At 38.9% G+C, this 19,704-nt stretch overlaps 1 protein-coding gene across 4 annotated transcripts in view; it reads right to left on the minus strand.

The window, feature by feature from the left end:
* Positions 1-18,677, minus strand: part of LOC132363651 (survival motor neuron protein) — a 43,920-nt gene extending 25,243 nt beyond the window's left edge. For all 4 annotated transcript variants that reach the window (XM_059919338.1, XM_059919339.1, XM_059919336.1 and 1 more), the window contains exons 1-5: positions 18,546-18,677; positions 4,097-4,168; positions 2,503-2,622; positions 1,423-1,623; positions 1,118-1,273 (exon numbers count right to left, since the gene is read on the minus strand). In XM_059919338.1, the coding sequence (XP_059775321.1) occupies positions 1,118-1,273; positions 1,423-1,623; positions 2,503-2,622; positions 4,097-4,168; positions 18,546-18,632 (636 nt within the window). In that variant the 5' untranslated portion in view covers positions 18,633-18,677. The remainder of the gene's footprint in view (positions 1-1,117; positions 1,274-1,422; positions 1,624-2,502; positions 2,623-4,096; positions 4,169-18,545) is intronic.
* Between the last annotated feature and the right edge of the window lie 1,027 nt (positions 18,678-19,704).

Here is a 19,704-nt window from a genome sequence, read left to right on the forward strand (position 1 = left end):
TGCTAATTTAGCGCATATATTATAAAAATTAGTGTCTCTCACTTAACAAGAAAAATCAGCCCCCTGAGACCAATGAAGCATGTTCGTTATGTATATAAATTAAGAGGTCTGACCATTCTGAAAAATGTAATAGAATATAAACCTCAACAAGGAAGCTCTCAACAGGGAATTCTAAGGAAAAGTTTTAATGTCACGCTTGATTTTAAAAATCTTTATTATTATCACTGCCTGAAGAAATCAATGCTTTATACAAAACTACTGGACAGGGACTTGGATTCCATGATATAACCTAAACTAAAAATCCTTTTTGTTTAAGTTGATTTGCTACCGATAACCAAAAGAACCATGAATAAAAACAGTATTTACATTTTGCTCTACAAAACAGTCTGGGAGCGTCTTTGGATTTCACCTGTATCAGATGTAAATATTGTGTTCTCTTCCAATTTTTATATACCTTATACAAGTGACACAGGGAACTACAGCACAACATCCAGCTGATGATAAAATATTATACTTTCAAACTTAAGTTTGCTAATCTATTTTTTTAAAATTAATTTTTATTGGAGTATAGTTGCTTTACAATGTTATGTTAGTTTCTGCTGTACAGCAAAGTGAATCAGTTATACATGTACATATATCCCCTCTTTTTTCAATTTCCTTCCCATTTAGGTCACCACAGAGCATTGAGTAGAGTTCCCTGTGCTATACAGTAGGTTCTTATTAGTTCTCTATTTTACACATAGTACAGTATATATGTCAATCTCCAAAAGTTGGTTAAGTTATTACTCTAATATACCTAATACTCTATAAAAATTGTTAGGAAAGGCTTTCATTATAAACTATGCTGCATTACTATCTTATTTCCTTTTCAAAGAATTCTCAGGTATGTATTTACAACATCTATGGAAAGCTACGAAAGCTTCATGAGGGAAATCCCTAGCGGTCCAGGTGGCCCGGGTTCAATCCCTGGTCCGGGAACTAAAATCCTGCAAGCTGCAGGGCGCAGCCAGAAAAAAAAGTTTCGTGACAAAAGCTACAATTCACTTAATGGAGGGGCTGAATGTTCCAATACTATATTAACTATTTCCTGGAAAACCTTTTCTGGGTAGAAGTTTACCTTTCCTGGTCCCAGACCTGATCCTGGCATATGGGGTGGTGGAGGGAGAAAAGAGTTCCATGGAGCAGCTTTTGACTTGATGCTATTTGGTTTATTTACAGGAGACCTGGAGGAGTTCTCGCTTTCATCTGTTGAAATTTGACTTTCATTTTCATTCTTTTAAGAGAAAGAAATACATGTATTTTTGTTATAAAGGCATCATTAAGAAAAATATAATGCTTCAGTGGACCAAACTGACAACCAGTTTTACTGCTTAATTTCTCATCTAGTTTCTGCTTCCAAGAATTCCATTTTTTTATCCTTACCTCCCGAGCATTCTGTTCTATATTATTAGCTACTTCAGAGGTTGTGGAAAGTAGATCAGACAGATTTTGCTCCTCTCTATTTCCATATCCAGTGTAAATGACAACACAGGTTTCTCTCTTAAAGTCAATCGAGGCAATGGTAGCTGGGTAAACACAGCCATCTTCTGACCAAATGGCAGCACATTTGTCACCAACTTTCCACTATAAAAGAAACCAAAGATAGACACACACACACACACACACGCACATTTCTTTAAAAGAGGGTAAACTATAATCTTGTTTGGGTGGGGTAGGGTTGGGGGTGGAGGGGATAGTCTCCAGTTAACTGTTCTGGGAGGCAGAACGTTATAGTGAAAAAACTTCGGGCCAAAACCACAGAAATCTGAATTCTAATATAAATATAACATGACATAGTCCTGCCGTTTATATAATCATGGACCAGTTTCTTAATCTCCTTGAGTCTTATCTTCCTCATCTGTTAAGTGGGTGTAGTATAATCTGCCTCACATATTTGTTGTGAAGAACAGAAAGGAGGGGAAACATGTAAAGTGTCCAGTACGCTAGCCCAGCACATAGCACGTGCTTATCAAACATCAGCTCTCTTCCCCCTTGGTAATGATGAAACTAAAGCAACTAATTAATGAGACACCAAAATAATTAGCCTCTATGTGGACTGTTTTAAATAGCAGAAATGACTCTACGCAGATTATCTGGTCCCCAGGTATTAACAGTTTTAGGATTTTTGAAGGAAAAAAAAGGATACCTCTCTCAGTTTTAGAAAAGTCAAACACTGCCAATTCAGTTTAAGCCTTCAGGTACTTCTTCCAAGTTGCACTGCCTTCTTCCCCTCTACCCCCAACATAAACACTATCCTGAATTTAGTATTTATCATTTCCTCCTAATTCTTTATATTAACATGCATGTTCCTAAACAATAGAAAGTTTAATAAGTGCTTTAGAAATTTTATGATTATATGTCAATAGAAAACATTGTCCTAATAATTTAAAGGTATTTTATACTATTTAATAAGGACAGTAACAAGAAATTCTTTGAAGTTAAATCTCAAGGTTTTAAAATAACCTGCTTCAAGGGAGTTGTGGTATTCTTTCTTTGGCTTTTATTCTTCTTAGCAGGTTTTCTTTTAGGTGTGCCTTTTGGTTTTTCTGAAACTTCGGAAATGTCACCGTTCTTTAGAGCGTGCTATGAAAACATGAATAGAAACGTACATGTTACAGGGTGATATACTGAAAAAGTCACAATGTAACTCAGTCACTATAAACTGGTCTCCAGGCCCCACCGTCTCAGATAGCTTCTATTTCCTCTTTTCACTATCCCACATGCTACAGAAACTGCTCTTGAAGGTACCATATATCTGATAATCAGCTCTAAGGACCCTTTTAAGCAAGTCTCCTCACTCTCAACCTTTCCATAACATTAGACTCTGTCAATCATTTTTCTTTTTGATAGTCACAACATTTTTGATGACATAGCAATGTTGGGCCCTAATGCTTTTATTACTTCTCTGATCAAGTCTAAAACTTGGGCACTCCCAACAAGAACTGGCCATCCTTCTTTACCAGCTTATGATCATCTATTCCTATTACTTCAATTATACTTTCTATGCAAACAAACTTCCAAAGCTATTATCCAGCTCTGACTTTTCTCCTTAGTTCAACATTTCCAATTACCAATTTCATATCTTCACATTTACCTCAAATGCAACACAATTAAAAGTAAACTCTCTCTTGCCCAAATCAGTTCTTTTTCTCTGCTCAGTCTACTTCCCCATGCAATATCACCAACCCCGTCCCACATCGAGCCCCATTTTAATCTGCGTTTTATAGAACTCTCTTGGTAACTCTGCATTAGTGTTACTTCTAGTCTAAATGTATGTTGGAAAGCATGTTATTGACAAATCTAGAGTTCAGCTTCAAGGATGACATACAGATGTGACCTCTACCTCATGCTACAGGAGTGACTAGGGGTGGAAGTGGACTCCATGCTTGGTGCTCTGTATGAGCGTATGCTCTGTGCCTGGACTACTGACAGCCCATGTATGATGATCAATAAGACTAAGCACCTTAGTGGGGAAAATGATGATATTGGACAACTGTGTAAATGTCTTGTTTGAGCCACAAAAAAATAGACTTCGCCCTGCAAAAGAAATGTATATTCCTTGACATTCATCACCATCAGGAACACTTGACTTGACACCTCATAGGATCTGGGGAGGATTACATTAATTTAATGTATGTAAAGCACGTGGAACAGTGCCTAGAACACTGTAAACACTCTGCAAGTATTCATTACTGCACGAGGCTATTTATCCTCAATATTATTTCAATAAAGGCTTGTTAAATGTTTCAAAAGTATCATTCAGATTGTCCTTCCACTAATCTGAATTAGAAGACCATGATAGTTTGATACAGTCTAAACACATTAAAAATTATAAACGTTTAAAACTCTGCTTAAATTGCCTCTGTTAAAGGGATGACATATAGACTGGCTACCAACTTCTAAAGGAAGATAACTAATTTATCTAACCTGTTATCTTTTAATCTTCAAAATTAGACTAATATGTACTTTAACATTTTACTGTAAGTATGCTATCATTTTTTTCCCCGAATGAGTACACATGAGGAAATAAGGAAAAGAATAAATAAGCATTTCATACCTTAAATGAAGCTACAGCTTTATCATAAGCTTTTATCAATGCTGTATCATCCCAAATGTCAGAATCATCACTCTGGGAAGGGTAAAGAATAAAAACAATTCATGTTTGGTTGGATTTCATCAAAAATGTGTGTTAGTTAACAAGTAATAAGAGCTATCTTAATTCAGACATAATGAAATTACATTAAAAATGGGTATTTTAAATCCTAAATAAACCACAAGAAGCCTACCTGCTTAGAGATTATGGGACATTACCCCCAAAGCTAGACATACGTAAATGTTCTAAGAGTGCCATGAAGTAAACACTCCACAATTTAATTCCTATCCACCAACCATAAGTGGATCTGCTCAAGGGTAATCCACGTTTCAGTCTTTTCTAAGAGCAGATAAAGGGTTTAGTTTGGCAGAACGGGAAAACAACCGGCCACCAGGGATTTAAGACGTACTGTCACACAAAAGAATAATATAAAATAAATATGATAAAATATTAAAACATGAAGTACAAACAAATGTTTTAATTCAAAAGTGGGAAGGAGAGGCTGAGAAACACTCTTGCCATAAACCCCTCTCCCGGTGTGGAGACCCACAGTCAGGAGTGAACTCACAACCTGGAGCTTTTCCCTGAGGAGCAACGGGTCTGAACTCCAAATTGGGCACCCTAGGTTTTAAGATCAGCACCTGAGAGATGAGTTCCCAAAACATCTAACTTTAAAAACCAAGGGGATTCACATCCGTGAAACCCACAAGGGAACAGTGACTGAAAGGGTTCCCATGCTTGGAATCACCCCTCCCCTCCAACGACCCAGCGCAGAAGCAGCTGATTGAGAGGCGCCCAGACTTTCTGTCAGAGGCTCATTTGCTTATCTTAAAGTGCTGACCTGCAGAGTAGGCATTTAATTTAACATACATCTAGGGACCTGCTGGGACACTAAGGACAGAGGCTAGCGGCACCATCTTTATGCTATCTGCCTCACTCCAGCCAGCAAGGGCCATCTTTGCCCTCTGCTGCTCTCCACAGCAGCAGTAACTCCTAGAGGGGAGCTTTTATGCACATCTGATGTCCCAGTTTTTATGTCTGGTGTCCTGGTTTTTACAGCTGCAGCCCAGGGTGGGGCTTACTGTGTTCTTGGGTCCCGTGGGACTGTTAACAATCAAAGAGACAGTCCTTGGCGGGCTACCACCCCCAGGAAACTGCACAGACAGCAGACTGAAACACACCCCATTCTTTCTGTGAAAAAGGCCTATTTGCTTGTAAAGGAAATTAGTCTTGAGGAGGAGGCTTCTAGTTTGGTGCATAGCTAGGGATCTACAGAGATGCTCAGAGGCTCCTGTATGCAACATCTGCACTCTCTCTCTGCCTGGCTCAAGCTCACTGCACCTCCCAGAAAGGAGCTTAATGTAAAATGTGACATCAAAGACAAAATGTGAAGGGGAGTAAAAATGTAGAGCTTTAGAATGAGTTCAAATTTAACTTATTATCAACTTAAAATAGATGGTAATAAATATAAGTTTTTATATGTAAGACTCATGGTAACCACAAGGCAAAAATCTATAGGAAATACACAAAAGATAAAGAGAAAAATATCTAAGCATACCATTAGAGAAAATGATCAAACCACAAATGAAGAGAGAGGAAAGAAGGAAACAGAAGAACTACAAAACCTCCAGAAGAAATTTAACAAAATGGCAATAAGTACACACCTATCAATAATTACTTAAAATGTAAATGGACTAAATTTAAATTCTCCAATCAAAAGACACAGACTGGTTGAATGGATAAAAAAACAAAACTCACCTATATGCTGCCTACAGGAGACTCACTTCAGATGTAAGAACACACACAGACTCAAAGTGAAGAGATGGAAAAAGATGTTCCATGCAAATGGAAATGAAAAGAAGGCTGGGGTAGCAATACTCGTAAGACAAGTAGACTTTAAAACAAAGACTGAAATAAAAGATAAAGAAGAGCACTACATAATAATAAAGGTGTCAATCCATGAAAAGGATACAACATTCAGCAATATTTATGCACCCAACACAGGTGCCCCTAAATATATAAGGCAAATATTAACAGACCTAAAGGGAGAGACAGACAATACAATAACGGTAGGGAACTTTAACACCCCAGCAACGGATATATCATTCAGATAAAAAATCAATAAGGAACCATCTGCCTTGAAAGATATGTCAATCAGATTAACTTAATGGATATATACAGAGCAACAGAAATACACATTCTTCTCAAGTGCGAAAGAACATTCTCCAGGATAGATCATATGTCAGGACACAAGTCTTAATAAATTTAAGAAAATGGAAATCATATCAAGCATTTGTCTGACCACAGTGTATGAAAGCAGAAACCAATTATAAGAAAAAAACTGGAAAATTCACAAATACGTGGAGATTAAACAACATGCTACTGAACAACCAATAGGTTAAAGAAGGAATCAAAAGAGAAATCAAAAAATACCTTGATACAAATGAAAATAGAAACATAACGTACCAAACTTAGCAAAAGTAGTTCTAAGCAGCAAGTTCATAGTAATAAATGCCAATATCAAGAAACAAGAGGACAAGATTGGGATTGACATGTATACACTGATGTGTATAAAACTGATGCCTAATAAGAACCTGCAGTATAAAAAAACAAACAAAACAACTAATACTAAACTTTCATTGGGTTATTTGTATGGAAACATGTTAATATAAATGTTTCAGACATTACATGAAATTTCTAAAAATCTTATATTTGTATTTGTATGGAAATATGTATGGAAATATGTTAATATAAATGTTTCAGACATTACATGAAATTTCTAAAAATCATATTTGTATTTGTATGGAAATATGTATGGAAATATGTTAATATAAATGTTTCAGACATAAAAAAAATAAATAAATAAAAAAAAAAAAAAAAAAAAAAAGAAACAAGAGGACTTCCCTGGAGGCACAGTGGTTAAGAATCCGCCTTCCAACGGGTTCGAGCCCTGGTCCGGGAAGATCCCACATGCCGTGGAGCAACTAAGCCCGTGTGCCACAACTACTGAGCCTGTGCTCTGGAGCCCTCGAGCCACCAAATACTGAGCCCACGTGCCACAACTACTGAAGCCCGTGCGCCTAGAGCCCGTGCTCCACAAAAAGAGAAGCCACCGCAATGAGAAGCCCGCGCACAACGAAGAGTAGCCCCCGCTCGTCGCAGCTAGAGAAAGTCTGCGTGCAGCTACGAAGACCCAACGCAGCCAAAAAGAAAGAAAGAAAGAAAGAAGAAAAAGTCTCAAACAACCTAAGTTTCACCTAAGTATTAGAAAAAGAGGAACCCAATGAAACTCAAAGTTGGTAAAAGGAAGGAATTAACAAAGATCAGAGTGAAAATAAATGAAACAGAAACTAAAAGACAACAGAAAAGGTCAATGAAACTAACAGGAGGTTCTTTAAAAAGATAAAATTGACAAACCTCTAGATGGACTCACAAAGAAAAAAACATAGGATTCAAATAAATATAATCGGAAATGGAAGTGGAGACATTACAACTGATACCACAGAAATACAAAGGATCTTAAGTAACTACAGTCATCCCTCAATATCCGCAGGGTACTGGTTCCAGGACCCACCATGGATACCAAAATTGATGCTTGCTCAAGTCCTTTATATAAAATGGCATAGTATTTGCGTACAATCCTGCATACTTTATTGTTAGTAATACCTAATATAACATAAATGTTATGTAAATAGTTGCTGGCATACAGCAAATTCAAGTTTTGTTTTTTGGAACTTTCTGGAAATTTTTTTTACCCAAATATGATTGATCTGAAGTCGGCTGAATGTTCAAATGTGTAACCTTAGGATATGAAAGGCTGACTGTACTATGAACAATTATATGCCAACAAATCTGACAACCTAGAAGAAATGGACAAAATTCAAAGAAACATACACCCTACCAAGAGTGAATCACGAAGAAACAGAAAATCTCAATAGACCAATTACTAGTAAGAAGATTGTTAGAGGCTTTTGATTATTAATTGAAACAAAAGTTCAAGACCAGATAGCTTCACAGGTCAATTCTTTCAAACATTCAAATAAGAATTAATACTAATCCTTCTCAAACCTTTCCAAAAAAAATAGAAGAGGAAGGAACACTTTCAAACTCATTTCATGAGGCCAACATTACCCTAATATCAAAACCAAACAAGGACACCACAAAAAAAGAAAACCACAGGCCAACATCCCTGATTAACACAGATGTAAAAATCCTCAACAAAATATTAGCAATCCGAATTCAACAACACATTTAAAAGAATCTTATACCATGATCAAGTGGGATTTATCACAGGGATGCAAGGACGGTTCAACATTCACAAATTAATCTATGTGATACATCACATTAACAAAAAGAAGGATGAAAATCATATGATCATCTCAATAGATGCAGAAAAAGCATCTGACAAAATTCAACATCCATTTATGATAAAAACTCTCAACAAAGTGGGTATAGAGGTAACATACCTCAACATCATAAAGGCTATATACATGACAAACTCACAGCTAACATCATCCTAAATGATGAAAAGCTGAAAGCTTTTCCTCTAACATCAGGCACAAGACAAGGATGTCCACTCTTACCACTTTTATTCAACAAAGCATTAGAAATCCTAGCCAGAGCAATTAGGCAAGAGAAATAAATAAAAGGCATCCAATTTGTAAAGGAAGAAATAAAAATGTCACTATTTGCAGATAACGTGATATTATACATAGAAAGCCTTAAAGACCCCACCAAAACACTGTTAGAATAAACAAATTTGTAAAGTTGCAGGACACAAAATCAATACATAAAAACGTGTTGAATTTCTATACCATGAAAACAAAGTATCAGAAAGAGAAATTAATACAATCTCATTTACAACTGCATCAAAAAGAATAAAATGCCTAGGAATAAACCTAACCAAGGAAAAGAAAGACTTGTACACTGATAACTATAAGATATTATTAAAGTAACTGAAGAAAATAGAAATAAATGGAAGGATATTCTGTACTCATGGATTGGAAATATTAACATTGTTAAAATGTCCATACTACCTAAAGCAACCTACAGATTCAATGCAACCCCTAGCAAAATCCCAAAATTTGTATGGAACCACAAAAGACCCCAAATAGCCAAAGCAATCTTGAGAAAGAACAACAAAGCTGGAGGCACCATGCTCCCTGATTTCAAACTATATTACAAAGCCACAGTAATCAAAACAGTATGGTACTGGTATAAAGACAGACAAATCAGTCGTACAGAATAGAGTGCCCAGAAATAAAGCCACACATATATGGTCAATTAATATATGACAAAAGAGCCAAGAATATATAATGGGGAAAAGACAGTCTCTTCAATAAATGATGCAAAAAAAAACCTGGAGAGCCACATGCAAAAGAATGAAACTGGACCATTGCCATATACCACATATAAGAATTAACTCAAAATGCTACTGTAAAGGACAGGAAACTATTCAATATCCTGTGATAAAACATAATGGAAAAGAATATGAAAAAGAATGTATATATATATGTATAACTGAATCACTTTGTTGTACAGTATAAATTAACAACATTGTAAACCAATTATATTTCAATAAAATAAATTTTTAAGAAAAGAATTAACTAAAAATGGATTAAAAACTTAAATGTAAGGCCTAAAATCATAAAACTCCTAGAAGAAAACATAGGCAGTAAGCTCCTCGATATCAGTCTTGGCAATGATGTTTTTGGATTTGACACCAAAGCAAAAGCAACAGAAGCAAAAACTAACAAGTGGGAATACACCAAACTTAAAAGCTTCTGCATAGCAAAAAAAAAAAAAAAAAAAAAAAAAAAAAAAAAAAAATCAACAAAATGAAAAGGCAACCAACTCAATGGGAGAAAATATTTGCAAATCACTTATCTGATAAGGGGTTAATATCCAAGATATGTAAAGAACTCATGCAACTCAAGAGCAAAACCCCAAACAATTCAACTAAAAATAGGCAAAAGGGACTTCCCTGGTGACACAGTGGTTAAGAATCTGCCTGCCGATGCTAGGGACACGGTTCAATCCCTGGTCCAGAAGATTCCACATGCTGTGGAGCAACTAAGCCTGTGCACCATAACTACTGAAGCCCACGTGCCACAAATACTGAAGACAGTGCACCTAGAGCCCGTGCTCCGCAACAAGAGAAACCACCAGAATGAGAAGCACGTGCACCACAACGAACAGTAGCCCCCGCTCGCCACAACTAGAGAAAGCCCACGTGCAGCAAAGAAGACCCCACGCAGCCAAAAATAAAAAAAATAAAATAAATTTATTAAAAAAAAAAGGGCAGAAGATCTGAATAGACATTTTTCCAAAGAAGACATAAAGACGGCTAACAGGTAAGTGAAAAGATGCTCAACATCACCAATCATTAGGGAAATGCAAATTAAAACCACAGTGATATATCACCTCACACCTGTTAGAATGGCTATTATCAAAAAGACAATAACTGGGCTTCCCTGGTGGCGCAGTGGTTAAGAATCCGCCTGCCAATGCAGGGGACACGGGTTTGAGCCCTGGTCTGGGAAGATCCCACATGCCGCGGAGCAGCTAAGCCTATGTGCCACAACTACTGAGCCTGCGCTCTAGAGCCCACGAGCCACAGCTACTGAGCCTGTGTGCCACAACTACTGAAGCCCGCGCGCCTAGAGCCTGAGCTCCACAACAAGAGAGGCCACCACAATGAGAAGCCTGCACACCACAACGAAACAGTAGCCCCTGCTTGCCGCAACTGGAGAAAACCCTTGCACAGCAACGAAGATCCAACGCAGCCAAAAATAAATAAATAAATTTACTAAAAAAAAAAGAAGAAAAAAAGACAATAACAAGTGTTGATGAGGATGTAGAGAAAAGGGACACTAGTACACTGTTGGTAGGAATGTAAACTGGTGCAGCCACTATGGAAAATAGTATGAACGTTCCCCCAAAAATTAAAAATTTTACAACAGACAAGATATGGAAACAACCTAAGTGTCCAACAATGGGTGAATGGATAAAGAAAATGTGTACAGGGACTTCCCTGGTCGTCCAGTGGTAAAGAATCTGCCTTACAATGCAGGGGACGTGCGTTCAATCCCTGGTCAGGGAACTAAGATCCCACATGCCGGGGCAACTAAGCCCATGCGCCACAACTAGAGAAGAGAAAGCCGCATGCCACAACTAGAGAGAAGCCTGTGTGCTGCAACGAAAGATGCTGCATGCCTCAACGAAGATCCTGCGTGCCACAACTAAGACCCTACACAGCTGAAAATAAATTAAATAAATAAATAAATAATAAATAAATCTTTAAAAAAGAAAATGTACACAGGTTTCCCCCACTATATGAAAGTAGTTTTCCTATGAAAGCTTTTGTAAATGGAAATGGAGTAAAGCAAAGAATCAATTATGTTAGAACACAACTTGCTAATGGATAAACAAAATAAATCAGGATAAAGTACAGATGCTCACAGGCACAGTTCAAAGCTATGGTGGCTTGATGCTGAGATGTTGAGTGTAGCTCCTGGGGAAGGAGCTTGGTGGTGCCACTCTCACTGCTTGGGTTGCCTGCTGCCTCTATAATGGCTTGCTGCAAAACAAAACACTGAATGTTATTTTTGCTTTTCACCTTTTTTTTTTTTTTCCATAAAAGCAAAAATCCTCTTTGGATTTCAGTTAGTGAAAATAGTTACTAATGTAGGTCTTTTATAAAAGTGAGGTGGTATAAAGCAAACTTTTAAAAAGCAGGGGATAACTGTTCATATACAATAGAATATTATTCAGCCATAAAAAAGAAATCTTGTCATTTGAGACAACATGAACGGATCCTGAGGTCATTACACTAAGTGAAGTAAGTAAGACAGACGAATACCATGTGATCTTACTTATTTGTGGAATTTAAAAACAAAAAAACAGAACAAACAAAAAAAAAACCCAACCTCATAAATACAAAGAAAAGATTGGTGGTTTCCAGAGGTGGGGGTGGAGGGGATGGGGGAGGGGACTGAAACAGGCAAAGGGGGTCAAAAAGTACCAACTTCCAGTTATCAAGTAAATAAGTCACGGGGATGTAATGTGCAACACGGTGCCTATAGTTAGTAACACTGTACTGCATATTTGAAAGTTGCAAAGACATAAAATTCTCAACACAAGGAAAAAAATATTATAACTATGTATGGTGGCAGATATTAACTAGACTTATTGTGATCATTTTGCAATATGTATAAATTGCAAATCATTATGTCGTACAACTAAAATTAATATACTGTTATATGTCAATTATACCTCAATAAAAAAAGGAAAAAAAAAGGGAAAGGAATGTATGGTGGATGATCATGGAGGAATCAGGCTAGGAAATAAAAACTAAAAGGATCTGGATAGATAGAAAAAAAAATAGAAAGCACTCCAAGGACAACCATGAGCCAAAAGAGCACGTAAGCAAAAATAAACACACTGACTGTATGATTCCACTCATATGAGGCTCCTAGGTAGTCAAATTCACAGAAACAAAGTAGAATGGCAGTTACCAGGGGCTGTGGGAGAGCAGGAAATAAGGAACTGTTCAATGGGTAGAGTTTCAGTTTTGCAAGATTAAAAAGTTCTGGAGATGTACTGCACAACAGTGTGAATATACTTAACACTACTGAAGTGTACACTTAAAAGTGGTTAAGATGATAAATTTTATGGGTTTTTTTTTTACCACAATTAAAAATAAAAATAAAACAAATTGTATTTGACAGATCAGTGAAGCAACAAGTCCAACCAGACTCATTCTTACACTATAGAGTAGTTGAAGGTAAGTTTGGATACGTAATGTTGGTGATGGGAAGACAGGTTATAAAACACCATCAATTAGTATGTTGGATTTTGTACAATATTAGTCAATCAATGAGCTCCGAAGAAGTTTGCTATAAAACTCATTTAGTTGTAAAGTGAATTTTTGTCATTTTCTTGTTAATCTCCATTATACATAGAGAAATATGTTCTGATATAAAACTGTTAATCTTGCTATATGATAAAAAGTACTTAAAAATCATTAAGTCATTTTGCAGATAAGGAAAGTAATCACAAACAGGTAATTGACTTGTTCAAGGTTATGCTGCCCCTTGGAATGGGAGACGTTTCTTAAAGCAGAAGATATATCAATTCTGCAAATGGAAAAGGTACTACTAATAAAGGAAAGTGTACTCCACTGTATCAATAGAAGTGGGCACTCTTAAAAGTAGGATACAAATACATAGGAACCCAAACTCATCACATTACAACTGTTATAAGACATTTCAAAACGAACAGCAAACAAAGACATCCATACAAAGCTATTATGAGATGAAACATTTTAGGTGATAAAACTTCTCAACTGACAATCACAAACAGAAGAAAATACAATAACCATCTGAAATTAAATTGTCTTAAACTAGCATTCGCAATATGGAAAGAAAACACCTTGAATCAAAATTTCTAAAAACTCAGATGAGAAAAGAAGGCAAAAGGGAAACAGTCAAATGAGGAGTTAAACAAAATCAAGAACGAAATGGAAGAAAAAGTAATACTGACTGCAAGGTACCCAAAGAAGAATACATTTGATTGAAAATCTAATGGGTACCAAGGAAAAGACATGAAAAAAAAAAAAAGAAAAAGAAAATAAGTGAAGTGGGGACTGGCAAAGAATATTTAACATATGTATAAATGGAGTCCCTGAAGAATAAAAGCTAAACAAATAAATAAACAAAAGTCTCTAAAAAGAATTCTCAGAGCCTCTAAGCAAAAAGATCAAGTCATTTACAAAATACAGAAAACTAGTTAGTATTAGACTTCCTCATAGAAATTTATGGGAAAAAAGTATGAGCCAAGGACTTTATATTCACCCTAGCTGTCCTTCAAGACTAAGTTGTTGTGTTTTTATTTTTTTTTTGGCTGCACTGCACGGCTTGTGGGATCTCAGCTGCCCAACCAGGGATTGAACCCGGGCCCTTGGCAGTGAGAGGGTGGAGTCCTACCCACTGGACTGCCAGGGAATTCCCAAAAAGATACTGTTAAGAGAATGAAAAAATGAATGAACTCACAAACTGGTAGAAAATATTTGCAAATTACCTATCTGATAAAGGTTTTGTATCTAGCATACACAAAAAAACTCTCAAATCTCAGCAAAAAATAAAATAATTCAATTTAAAAATAGGCAAAAGATTTGAACAGACACTTTGCCTAAGAAGATACATGGATGGCAAATAAGCACATGAAATGACAATCAACATCATCAGTCATTAGGGAAATGCTAATTAAAACCACAACAACAAGACACCACTACACATTAGAATGTCTAAAATTAACAAGACTGACCATACCAAGTGTTAGCAAGGATGTGGAACAAATGGAACTTTTCATACATTGCTGGTTGAAACGTAAAATGGTACAATCACTTGGAAGAAAAGTTTGGCAGCTTCTTAAAGAATCAAAATAGTGGACTTCCCTGGTGGTGCAGTGGTTAAGAATGTGCCTGTGAATGCAGGGGACAGGGGTTCAATCCCTGGTCCAGGAAGATCCCACATGCCTCAGAGCAACTAAGCCCGTGCGCCACAACTACTGAGCCTGCCCTCTAGAGCCCACAAGCCACAACTACTGAGCCCACATGCCACCGCAACTACTGAAGCCCGCACACTCTAGGGCCCGTGTGCCACAACTACTGAGCCTGCATGCTGCAACTGCTGAAGCCCACGCACCTAGAGCCTGTGCTCCGCAACAAAGGAAGCCACCGCAATGAGAAGCCCGCGCACCACAATGAAGAGTAGCCCCCGCTCACCACAACTACAAAAAGCCCGTGCACAGCAACAGAGACCCAACGCAGCCAAAAATAAATAAATAGATAAAAATAAATAAAAACAATAAAATTCAACTTAAAAAAAAAACCAATAGAATTAAAATAGGGAGTTCCCTGGTGGTCCAGTGGTTAGGACTCTGCACTCTCACTGCCGTGGGCCTGGGTTCACTCTCTGGTCAGGGAACTAAGATCCCACAAGGCATGGGAAAAAAAGAAAAATAAGAAAAATTAAAATATATCTACTCCATGACCTAGGTGTTTGCCAAAGAGAAATGAAAGCATATGCCCATACAAAGTCTTCTGCACTAATACTCATGGTGGTTCTATTTGTAACAGCCCCAAACTGCAAGCAACCCAAATGTTCATGAACAAGTGAATGGATAAACAAATTGTAGTATATTCGTGCAACAGAATCCTACAGCAATGAAAAGAAATGAATGACTGATATACACAAGAAAATGGATGAAACTCAAAATAACTATGCTGAGTAAAAGAAGCCAGATAAAAAAGATTCCATATTTGTAAAATTCTAGAAAATGCAGACTAACCAATGGTGGCAGAAAGTGGATTGGCAGTTGTCTGGGGACAGGAGATGAGGAGGGACGAAAGGGAAGGATTACAAAGGGGTGTAAGGAAATTGAACCATCCCACACACTGGGACCACGTGGAGAACCTGAGACAACGTGAAGAAAAGAGATGACCTGTCAATCCCTAGCAGCTCAGTCCCCAGCTACTGTAGCTCCGATTCCTATGTGGATGCAACTACACGAAATGTCTGAAGGAGAACTGCCCACCAAGGCCTTCACAAATTCCTGACCCACAGAAACTATGAGAGAGAATAAAAAATGATTACTGTTTCAAGCCACTAAGTTTTGGGTGATTTGTTACACAGCAATAGCAAAGAGAACAGACCATCAGGACTGCCTTTATATCTGTTTCTCAGACACCAAAAGAAGCCCACCTCCTTCCTTGCAGGCATTTCAAAATGAAATGTTTTCTTCTCCATATCCCTCAAATTACTGTACCAGAGATGGGGAAGGAATCTTCCTTGTTCCTCACTTCCACTTCCAGATTATTCTTCCTCCCTAAAAACTCCCAGGTTTGAAAATCCTGTCACCAAACTCCACTGTCCACTATCCCTCCTCATTGCAATCATCTGTATCTTCCTGGGTCACTCTTCCTCATTCCTTGAGGTTTATATCACAGTACTCCCTCCAACACTAATCCTGTCATAATTTTTGGTTATTTAAAAACCCATGTACAGGGACTTCCCTGGTGGCGCAGTGCTTAAGAATCCGCCTGCTAACGCAGGGTACATGAGTTCAAGCCCTGGTGTGGGAAGATCCTACATGTCGTGGAGCAACTAAGCCCATGCACCACAACAACTGAGCCTGAGTTCTAGAGCCCGTGAGCCACAACTACTGAGGCTGTGCACCACAACTACTGAAGCCCGCGCACCTACAGCCTGTGCTCCGCAACAAGAGAAGCCACCACAATGAGACGCCCTCGCACCACAACGAAGAGTAGCCCCCACTCGTCGCAACTAGAGAAAGCCCGTGCACAGCAACAAAGACCCAACGCAGGCAAAAAAATAATTAAATAAATAACGATAAAAAAGTATTACTCAAAAATAAACCAAATAAATTAAGAGATAATTTAAAAAAAAAAAACCATGTACGTGATCCTTCCAATACCCTACCCTTACTACGTCTTTAAACGCTTCGCTACCCATGACCTTTTATAGTACCCAATCTCAGCTACTCACTTCTATGGTCTTTATTATAACCATTAATTATAATCTCTCCATAAACTCAACTGCAAGAATCCTACTCTCCAACTACCACCTTCTAGGCTCTGCAACTTATTCCTTCCAGTAGGTTGATGATGACAATCATTCCACTTCACTGGGACTGGTAAAACAGTGATCCTCAACTTTTTAAACTGTTTCTCACCATGGTAATGTCCTCACTTCCTTTCTTAGCCAGCTTTAATTCCACCATCGGTCATTAAGACAACTCCCTGTACCGCCCCCTTCTCACTTCATACCAGGTAAAACTACAACCCTATTAATTTCACCTATTCATTTACTTTGTGTCTGCCTTCACACACCTGAATTTGAATTTAGCTAGCGAAAAATACTATCATGCTGCCTAGTCTCTCTTTTTTAAAAAATAAATGTATTTATTTATTTATTTCTGTCTGCATTGGGTCTTCGTTGTTGTGCACGGGATTTCTCTAGTTGTGGCGAGCAGGGGCTACTCTTCGTTGTGGTGCGAGGGCTTCTCATTGCGGTGGCTTCTCTTGTTGCAGAGCACAGGCTCTAGGCGTGCAGGCTCAGCAGTTGTGGAGCACAGGCTTAGTTGCTCCGCGGCGTGTGGGAATCTTCCCGGACCAGGGCTCGAACCCTTGTCCCCTGAATTGGCAGCGGATTCTTAACCACTGCGCCACCAGGGAAGTCCTATCTAGTCTCCTTTAAACTCATAACCACAAATCTGAAGTAGGCCTTTAATGTTGCCTAGCAACATTTCCACTACATTTCCCTAACGCAACACTCATCCACTCTCCTAGAGGTTTACTTCCTACCTTCTCTCTTCTCTAACCTCCGACACCTGCCTCCTACCCCCTCCTCACTAGCAGGCTGATGACCTTGCTTCTTTTACTGAGAGAACAGCAACAATCAAAACAGAATTTTCATAATCTCCTGTCACTATATCTGCCCATCCACACAAATCTGTACCCATATAACTGTCACCACATGAACTGTCAATATTTCTAACAAAGACTAAATCCATTTCTTCTTACTACGCTAGAATGTTGCTCGTGCAATTCTCTTCCTTCCTGCAACGTCAATTATACCGTCCTTACTGGATCTTTCCTATCAGCCCAGAAACATGCTGAAACATTCCTCCCAACTTAAAAACAAAAACACAATTAAGAATCCTCTTTATCTCACTTACTTCTCCATCCATTGGTCAATTTCTCTATCTTCCAGTACCCACAATAAAACTTGAAATATTTGCTCACATATGTTGCCTTGAGTTTCTCCTCTCCGACTCTCGAACTCGCTCCAATCACATTTCAGCCAAGAATGAGTTCTAATCTTACCCCCTTATAAACCTGCCTTACTTGCAGTCTTCCTCATGTCAGTAAAAGGCAACTTCATCTTTTCAGCTGTTCAGAGCAATCCTGGAGTACTGACTTTCCTCTCTCAAGCCTGTATTATCGTATACCCGTGCACAACCTGTTGCCTCTGATTTCAAAATATATCCAGAAGCCAAGTAACCTGCTGTCCAAGTAACCTGCTGTCCACTGCTAACAGCGGGATTATTCCAAGAGACTCCTAACTGGTTTCCCTGCTTCGCCCTGGCCTGCCCCCGCACACCTCGCAGTCGGAGAGAGAGGTGGAAGACCAAGGCACAATCTAGTAGCAACAGGGCCTAGGCTCAAAGTCATTAGGGAGCTCAAACTGGGCGAGGAACGAGCTTGCGGCTGAGGCTCCCAAGTGGGCAAACATGTAGAAACATGCGGACCCACCGCCCCGCACTGAGCCGACTGGCCGGGGAAAGAGCGCGGGGGGCTGGTCGGGGAGAGTGCCGGCTGCGACCTCACCTGGCCTGTGCCGCGCCGGAACAGCACCGAGTCTTCCAGCTCTGGGACGCCGCTGCTGCTGCCGCCGCCGCCGCCACCCATCGCCATGGCTAACCTGCTGCCGGGTACGCAGCGTGGGCTAGGTCCCTCGGCGAGTGACGACTTCCGCCGCCCGGCCTCCGGAAGCGGAAGAGCATGGCGGCCCGAGGGCCGCCGGCCGGCGGGGAGGAGTCTCCGCGCTCTCCGCCCGCGGGCGCCGCCTACCCCTGTCGGCCGCATTGGTGTTTCTTCTCCGTATCCTCTCAATTCTTTGATTTCACTTTTTCGTCTGTTCCTAGAGTGACTCGACCAGAGTTTTTTTTTTTGTTTGTTTTAAATAGTAAATCCTCTTAGGAAAATAGCGTTCGTTGCAGGTCACTTAGAAAATATGGGTAAGCAAGCAGTAAAATAAAAAGCAGTCCCTTGGTAACCAATAATAATATAGCTACCATTTTTAAAAAGTGCTTTTAAGAGTTTTATATACTTATTTTAATTTTATTTTCACAACCCTATGAATTAGGGGCTATTTTCTCATTTAAAGATGGGAAACTGAGGCACAGAGCGTTTACACAAATGCCTGGAATCCAGCATCTCTGTAACATTTCCCAACCTTGGCATTTAGTTTAATATCTCTTATCCCAAATCTTCTCTAGTAATTTTTTTTTAATTTATGTATTTGTTTGTTTATTTATGGCTGCGTTGGGTCTTTGTTGCTGTGCGAGGGCTTCTCATTGCGGTGGCTTCTCGTGCTGCGGAGCACGGGCTCTAGGCACGTGCGCTTCAGTAGCTGTGGCTCGCAGGCTCTAGAGCTCAGGCTCAGTAGTTGTGGTGCACGGGCTCAGCCGCTCCGCGGCATTTGGGATCTTCCCAGACCAGGGCTCAAACCCGTGTCCCTTGCATTGGCAGGCAGATTCTTAACCACTGCACCACCAGGGAAGCCCTTTAGTAACTTTTTGAATTTAAAAACATGAGATGAATTGTTGTATTCTGTTTAAGAATGTGCTTTTTGTTTGCTCGTTTTTTCATGTTTGTCTTTACATGGGTCAAGCAGGCTTTTAGTTCTTAGTACGAGCTTACCCTCTACTTTTCCAGTATTCTTTATTAAACATTTAGGGTTGCTAAATGGCTTCCAAGTACCTAT

This window comes from Balaenoptera ricei, chromosome 3 (assembly GCF_028023285.1).
Source record: "Balaenoptera ricei isolate mBalRic1 chromosome 3, mBalRic1.hap2, whole genome shotgun sequence".
In the NCBI taxonomy this organism is placed as follows: domain Eukaryota; kingdom Metazoa; phylum Chordata; class Mammalia; order Artiodactyla; family Balaenopteridae; genus Balaenoptera; species Balaenoptera ricei.